Raw genomic sequence first — 8,552 nt, forward strand, 5'->3', positions numbered from 1 at the left:
CTTGAGTTTTGGTTTATGCACCAGACATTTTGAGTATAAGTGCATACCTGCAAGTCTGTCTGGATGAATCCTTCCTGTTTTAATACTAATTGGGTAAAGCTGTTGTTGCAAGATTATCTCTCCTGCTTGTTCCTTGCTGGTTCCTGCAGCCAGCAGATCTAAAGCCTTCCTGTTCCCTAGCTCCAGGGAGACGCTGTTCCACGAGTTCGGAACGGATCCGAACGTTCTAGAAGCTGCAAGCAACTTCTAGATAAACACGTGGATTAAGTATGTATTCCGCTCTTGTAGTTTCAGCGGATATTTCACCCGAAAATATCGGGGAGATTTTATAACTGATTTCACTCTGCTTCAAAATCAAGGAGAACCCCTTGATGGTTTAAACACAAAACGTTTTGCACTCCCTGCCTCGTGTAAGTAATATCCCGACTAGCAGTTAATTGTCATGTCTACGCACTGAATGGGGCAGGTTACAGGACTGTACCGAAAACATGACGAAATTCTGAGAATTGCGGATATTTGATGTCACGATCAACAAATCACAGGAGAGAATGGATATGACGTCATAACCCCTCTTTCAATTCTCGACGTCTGATTGGTTGAAAATAGACTAAATGTGCCTCTCAGCAAGCGAGTCAAATTTTCCAAATTTTGTGGCCCACAAACCGATTGGAACACATTGAAATGCCGTACCAGCCCGGACCAGACAGTTGGCGCCGTATCCTGTCTGTACGAGGCTGGCTATACAACCTTTACAAAATAATTAATTTATTTTAATTCTTAGAAATACAGAACAAACTATTATTTATATTTCATGAAAATAATATTGTTGAAAAATATAATTTGTAAAACTTTATTCCCTGCAGATTTGTTGCAATACTTTCAACAAGTTAAGCCTGCTTGTCGTCCCGGGAAAACCTGAAATGTTTAACCACATTCCGAATTATAACAACCTTTCCCCTTTCCTCAATTCCTGTGTGTTTTTGACGTATCCTAGAAACCACAGCTTCCCCCAGTACAGACACACATTATTATATCATGGGAGTGTGCACTATAGCCATTTGTACGTGGTTCAATTCAAATTCAGTTTTGACCTTGAATGTTGAAGGTTGAGCTAAAGGGAAAACGTTTTGGGTTTATTAACCCGGTTTTTGTAATTTTATAGAATCAGCAGAATAAGCTGATAAAATTGAATTATTTTTGTTTAGGACATAATTAATATTTCATCACTGAATTCTGATGTTATTCTCTGTTTAAAAACCTGTTTATTTGTCGCATTTAAAAATAATCTGAGAAAGCAAATAATTTGCATTTTTATTTGTTTAACTTTGTTCTCTCCTATACAATACTGCGGTCAGCCATAGCCCATAGCCATATACATAAAGTACCGTACATTTTTGGTCAGCCATAACGATTCGATTCAAATGAAATAAACCGAACGCATAAACAGACTTGACTGCCTATAACTTTTTTATTTTAAAGTTCTTGTATCAAAATGTTCTATCCTGTTCAATGTTCTCTATATCAAATTCTATACCAGGCTATTCGATATACTTTTTATCAAGTTCTACTTTTCTATCATATTCTTACCTGTTCTATCCATGTTCTTTTATATCGTTCTATCATATTCACTATTCCATCCATGTTCTTATATAATGTTCTATCATATTCATACTATTCCATCCATGTTCTTTTATAGTGTTCTATCATATTCCATACTATTCCATCCATGTTCTTATATATATAATGTTCTATCATATTCCATACTATTCCATCCATGTTCTTACATAATGTTCTATCATATTCATACTATTCCATCCATGTTCTTTTATGGTGTTCTATCATATTCCATACTATTCCATCCATGTTCTTATATAATGTTCTAGCATATTCCATACTATTCCATCCATGTTCTTATATAATGTTCTATCATATTCTATCCTGTTCTATAAATGTACTAATATAATGTTCTATTATCCTATCCTGTTCTTGTTACATCTTCTATTAAGTTCTTTCATGCTCGTACCATGTTTTAATATAATTTTCTATCATCAGACCCTTTCTGGATAAAACAATGGTAAATATATTTTACTAAATTTTGAAAAAAAAATTTAGCTTTTCTAAAATTCTCAAAAATACGTTACTTCTCCCAAATTTCAGGAGTAAATATATTTCACTTGATCCCATAAAGGTTGGTTCCCCTGGCCGGAGAAACATTATGACATCACTTCCTGTTCCCAAAAGGGTAGTTTAAAACTGCTGATATCCATGTTTTTTTGTTTATCTGCTAAAGTGACTTACACTTTTCTTGCTAAAATCAAATTTGTCCATACTATAGATTTAAACATCTAATTTACTTTTGTCCTGACCCCTCATTTGTCCTGACCCCTCATTTGTCCTGCCCCCCCCTTTGTCCTTATCACACCTGGATTAAGCTGAACGAGAAAATACAAATCTCCTTTCTACAAAAATTTGGCGGATTTCCAATTTTTTCACAAAATGAGTTCAGTTCATTACAGACATCTTCTGAAGTTGTAATACTTTGATACACTTGTACGAGTATGGTCCATCATTCTTTGTGAAGTACCCACAAAGTATTAGACTGTAAAGAAGACTCAAAACTCTTAAAAATAAAGATTTAAAACTTGAGTTTTGGTTTATGCACCCTGTACGTATCCTGTAAACTGGTACAAATGTAATTCAAGACAACTATTTGTAAAGTACTTATACACTGATATTAACATAGTTAGTACAACTATTTGTAAAGTACTTATACACTGCTATTAACATAGTTAGTACAACTATTTGTAAAGTACTTATAAACTGATATTAATTATTGGTAATTATATAGTACGAATCCAGTACACTGATAAAAACATAGTTTGTACAACTTTTGGTAAAGTTCTAATCCAGTACACTGATATATTGCAGTAGATGTCTGACTCATAAGACTGCTTTCAGACCCGTATCAATCCAGGTACAACTCTTCACTTTCAATGCCAAGCACGGGCAGAATCTCTTGAAATATCAATGTCAAACACGGACACAATCTCATAAACTATCAATGCCAAACATGGGCACAATGTCATCAGCTTTTAATATCAACATGGACACAAGCTTGTAAACTATCAATGCCAAACATGGGCACAATGTCATCAGCTAGCAATGTCAACACGGACACAAGCTTGTAAACTATCAATGCCAAACATGGGCACAATCTCATAAGCTATCAACGTCAACACGGACACAAGCTTGTAAGCTATCAATTCCAAACATGGGCACAATGTCATCAGCTTTTAATATCAACATGGACACAAGCTTGTAAACTATCAATTCCAAACACGGTCACAATCTCATAAGCTATCAACGTCAACACGGACACAATCTTGTAAACTATCAATGTCAAACATGGGCACAATGTCATCAGCTATTATTATCAACATGGACACAAGCTTGTAAACTATCAATTCCAAACATGGGCACAATGTCATCAGCTATTAATATCAACATGGACACAAGCTTGTAAACTATCAGTTCCAAACACGGTCACAATCTCATAAGCTATCAATGTCAACACGGACACAAGCTTGTAAACTATCAATTCCAAACATGGGCACAATGTCATCAGCTATTAATATCAACATGGACACAAGCTTGTATACTATCAGTTCCAAACACGGTCACAATCTCATAAGCTATCAATGTCAACACGGACACAAGCTTGTAAGCTATCAATTCCAAACACGGTCACAATCTTATAAGCTATCAATGTCAACACGGACACAAGCTTGTAAACTATCAATTCCAAACATGTTCACAATCTCATAAGCTATCAATGTCAACACGGACACAAGCTTATAAACTATCAATGCTAAACATGGCCACAATCTCATCGGCTATAATCGTCAACTCGGACACAAGCTTGTAAACTATCAATGCCATACACAGACACAATATCATCAACTTGTTTGCTAAACAAGGAACAATTACTTCTCTCACTGCAATCTAAGTGGAGTTTATTCCAACTGATCTGTATTTAAATATCTATGCTAAAGATTAAATTAATATACGTATTTATAAGATTTGCACAAATATATATACGAGTATTTAAGCTAATCATGCAATGCATAGCTAGCTAATCCCATTACAAGTCTTGCATAGTTAAGGATAAGCGCATTTAGATTTACATACATTGCAAAACGTAATTTATCTAGGTATGTTCAAATATATAACTATGGGATTTGGTATGGTATTTATTACATATAAACATAGTTAGTACAACTATTTGTAAAGCACTTATCCAGTACACTGATATTAACATAGTACAGCACATTTATTAGTAAAGTACTAACCCAATAAACTGATAAATATCATGTACAGGGTTACCCACAAAAGATGAGACTTCAGAGAAGAGTGTACGGAATGTATATATAGCAGAGGCGTAGTCACGGGGGAGGGGGGGCTATGAGGGCTCAGCCAACCCATGGACCAGTGAAATCTATGGATTTCAGGGGGTTTTCAGGCCCCAACGGGTGCTGAGCCCCCTGGAAAAAAAATGTTCAACCCACCCTAGACAAATTCCTTACTACGCCCCTGATATATAGACAGATTTAAAATTCAGTGATGGCGATGGACCAAACCTCTGTAGAGTAAAAAAGTAGATGTTAGTTCCACATTTATTGAAAATATATTTCGGTCTGGGTTGACCCTCGTCAGTTCTAACGATATAATAACCATCAAAATCGATAAAAAATTTAAAAAATGTAAAAATCACAAGAAGATAAACAGACAAAAAGATTATTCAAAATAAAAAAAATAAAAATAAAAAAAAAATAAAAAATAGACTGACTGATTCCTTTTATTTATAGTTTCCTGCAACTGCAGTAAACTTTGTTTTCTTCTGTCACACCATTAAACAAGATATTAAAAGTATATAATAAAGGCAAAAGACTTAATTTAACGTAGGAATCGTCATCCACGTCATCTTTAACGAGTTTCAAGTTGTCTTTACCCAGGCGCGTACACAGGATTTTTTTAACCCCCCCGGACGATGTTTGCCTCTCCTTTCCTTAAAAATGCTGTTATTCAAGGAATAGATATTACAATGTATCCCTCTGTATAGTTCTGTATTACTCTCTGAAGTTCAGAGTAGCCTCCTGTGACTACTACCCTTTGTAGTCCACTGTAGTCTTGATTCAAGGTCAATATATTATAATGTATCCCTCTGTATAGTTCTGTATTACTCTCTGAAGTTCAGAGTAGTCTCCTGTGATTACTCCCCTTTGTAGTCCACTGTCCTCCTGATTCAAGGACTTTATATTATATTGTATCCCTCTGTATAGTTCTGTAATACTCTCTGAAGTCCTGAGTAGTCTCCTGAAGTCTATAATGGAATCTGACCTTCATGGGGGTATCGGGATGACATTCCAAACAATTGGATAATGCATATAGCTTTAGTTGTTTATCAAGTATGGGGGGGGGGAGAGATTTTAGATAAAAGGGAAATACTGAGGTCAAATTTGAAAATAAACGGTGCGTAAACCTTTGAAGATGAGGGTAAGCTCCTTTTTTACCTACCACACCTGATTTTAACCCTTTTCCATAAATCCCAGGGGGGGGGGAGAGGACTAACCCCCCCCCATTGTACAGGCCTGTCTTTACAGTCTCATCCTTTGTGGGTAACCCTGTACATTCTTTGTATTAATGTTCTGATACAAATAAAAATGCAATAAATATATGCAAACAAAAATTGTATATCCATATTTCGAGCATTTTACAGTGTTCTACAAAACTTTTTTATTTTTGGAAAACATTTTCAGAACACTCTCTAGCTTGGAAAAATCTTAGTTAGCTGTCACTGCGATTTACGTGAAAATAAATCTTTGCAAATTTTACCTAGCAAACCAAATAGCGTAGACTAGAGAAGCAGCTTAGAGAACTATGGGGAATTCAAGCTCAACAAAGAGAAAGGAAAACAACAAATTAATTAGTTTCCGCATTCCTGCTAAAATCATTTCATATGGATTGAGATGGACATCGTTTATTTAAAGGAACATTATTTTTTGAGAATGAACGAAATTTTTTGAGAAACAGAGTGTCGAATTCAAAAAAACAATTAACGATTGACGTGAAAAATGATCGTTTTTTAAAAACAAAATCATTCAAACGAGCTATTGTTAATAATTTTTTGAAAAGTCCTGCGAAAAAAAAATCACGGAAATATGTACTGCAAATTATTTTTAAGGACATGAAATCACGACTTTTAAAATTTCAAGTACTTTTTTCCAAACACTTTCTTTCCCATGACTTTCTTATAGATGGATTTAGTCATACTGTCCCTCGAAACATAAAGGTCAATAAACTACTTAAAGATTGTCGTAAAAATGCTTTAATAAAATGTTTACATTTTGTTGTTTACTATTCAGGACTGGGCGAGGACTGGACAGTACAGTTCAGATATTGAACCTATAGAGGTATACAACTTTAAATGTAAGGTACTTTGTCAGTGGCGAGTTTTGCCAGGAATCTAGTTCCCAGCGACAATTTGCCAGGCGGCACTTTGCAATGTAGCAATTTTACCATGTGAAAAAGGTTCCACGGGACACTTTGCCATTTAACTCTTTGCCGTGACCATTTTGCCAGGTGACCACTATGTCAGTTGACCACTTTGGTAATTGACAATTTTCCGGTTGACCATTTTGTCTGTTGACAATTTGCCAGTTGACCATTTTGCCATTTGATCATTTTGCCAGTTGACCATTTTGCCAGTTGACCATTTTGCCAGTTGACCATTTTGCCAGCTGATCATTTTGCCAGTTGGTCATTTTGCCAGTTGACCTTTTTACCAGACAAATTTGGGTGTTGAAAAATATGCAAGGTGACATATTTACCACGTGGCAATTTTGCTAGTTGACAATTATGCCTGGTGGCAATTTTGCCAGTTAACACTTTGCAAAATTTAACAGTTGCCATTTTTGCCTGTTGACGATTTATTAGTTGACAAATTTGCTAGTTTAAATACTTAGCAAAATTTGCCAGCTGAAATTTTTACCAGTTGTCAATTTTGCCAGTTGGTGATTTTACTAGTTGACATTTATGCCAGTGACCATTCCGCTATTTACCTCTTTGCCAATTAAGAGTTTGTAAAATAAAGTTTGTTTTAGAAATTATAGATAATTTTCATGAATTATTTCAAATCAAAAACCATTTGAAATGCTTTTATTTCCTGAGTGGAAAGAAACAAATTTAGTTTACCGGCAAAGTGTTGACTGGCAAACTCTTAATTGGAAAAGTATTACCAGGCAATTTGTTAACTGGCAAATTGTTAATTGGCAAATATGTCAACTTGCAAAATGGTCAACTGGCAAAATGGTTAACTGGCAAAGTGGTTAACCTGCAAATATGTCAACTGGCAAAATGGTCAACTGGCAAAATGGTTAACGGACAAAATGGTCAATTGGCAAATTTATCAACTGGCCAAATTGTCAAATGGCAAAGTAGTCACCTGGCAAAATGGTTATACCTTTGTCACATGCTCAGCTTGAGTTTTGTTCATAAAATTCTTCCTAGAATATATAAAAGAAGAAAAGCGGAACTTTTATGTTAGGTACTTAATAATCCCAATCGCTTGATCTTGATATCAACTTTAATTGAGGATCTGTAATAAACAATACAATACCTTTCCATATTTTTATTTTAGATAATACTCTGATCATAGCCCCCTCTTTTACCCCTGAATACGATTAATATGTGGGGGATCCATGATGGAATAAAGATAAAATATTGATCTCGAAATCCACAATTTACTCCATGGTAGATCTTGCCTGCCCAGGATTATTTTGACTTCAGTAAAGTACCAAAGTTTAAATTGTAACACAAATTCAAAATCAAACTGGTTTCTTTAAACCCCAGAAAATAAATGATAATATCTTAAAGAAATTATATAACAGCATACAAAGTTATAAATAATCGTTTTTGCGTCATTTTTGATCAGCCAACGGTTCAAAGGATACCCTGTGAATTGGGCATGCCACTTTACATGTGGAGGCAGTGCAGCGTAACAAGGGGGGGTGAACCCGATTTCAATTTAAAAGTACCCTAATTGGATAACGAGATCAAGCGTCAAAGATTAACAATATTCTACACAAAAGTTCTGACCTTTGATAATTTAATTTTAAATAATTTCAGTAATTTTATAATTTTCAGTAATTTCAGTATTTTAGTAATATGTTCTTTTAAAAGTGTTTCTATTAAGATAAATGTTTATGTAATCTCTTTAGATTATAAACAAATTTAAGACTTATCAAATTGATGTATCACTAAAAAAACATCAAGAGGAGAGATAAGGAATTGCATGACTTTTTGCCTTTTTTTGTAACTAATAATTTGGTAATTAACAATTTTGTAACTGTAATTTGATAACCTGACAATTTATTAACTTATAATTTTGTAACTAACAATTTGATAACTGTAATTTGAAAACCTGACAATTTGACAGTCATAAATTATTATAGTCTGTCAAGGGCGGTTAAATAAGGGGGGGGGGGGGAAAAAAA

General features: G+C 34.6%; 2 protein-coding genes across 4 annotated transcripts in view; one reads left to right on the top strand and one right to left on the bottom strand.

Moving 5' to 3' along the window:
* The window catches only part of LOC111699007 (uncharacterized), a 4,165-nt gene extending 3,692 nt beyond the window's left edge, over positions 1-473 (bottom strand). Inside the window, exon 1 of the mRNA XM_023469528.1 lies at positions 48-473. The gene's annotated coding sequence lies outside the window, so the exon portion shown is untranslated. The remainder of the gene's footprint in view (positions 1-47) is intronic.
* Positions 474-5,791: 5,318 nt separating this feature from the next.
* LOC111699009 (titin) overlaps positions 5,792-8,552 on the top strand; it is a 23,506-nt gene continuing 20,745 nt past the window's right edge. For all 3 annotated transcript variants that reach the window (XR_002764659.1, XM_023469529.1, XM_023469530.1), the window contains exons 1-2: positions 5,792-5,967; positions 6,423-6,470. Coding sequence is in view for 2 of the 3 variants with exons in the window: in XM_023469529.1 (XP_023325297.1) it covers positions 5,938-5,967; positions 6,423-6,470 (78 nt within the window). In the remaining variant the exon portion in view is untranslated. The remainder of the gene's footprint in view (positions 5,968-6,422; positions 6,471-8,552) is intronic.

This window comes from Eurytemora carolleeae, unplaced genomic scaffold (genome assembly GCF_000591075.1).
Source record: "Eurytemora carolleeae unplaced genomic scaffold, Eaff_2.0 scaffold337, whole genome shotgun sequence".
In the NCBI taxonomy this organism is placed as follows: domain Eukaryota; kingdom Metazoa; phylum Arthropoda; class Copepoda; order Calanoida; family Temoridae; genus Eurytemora; species Eurytemora carolleeae.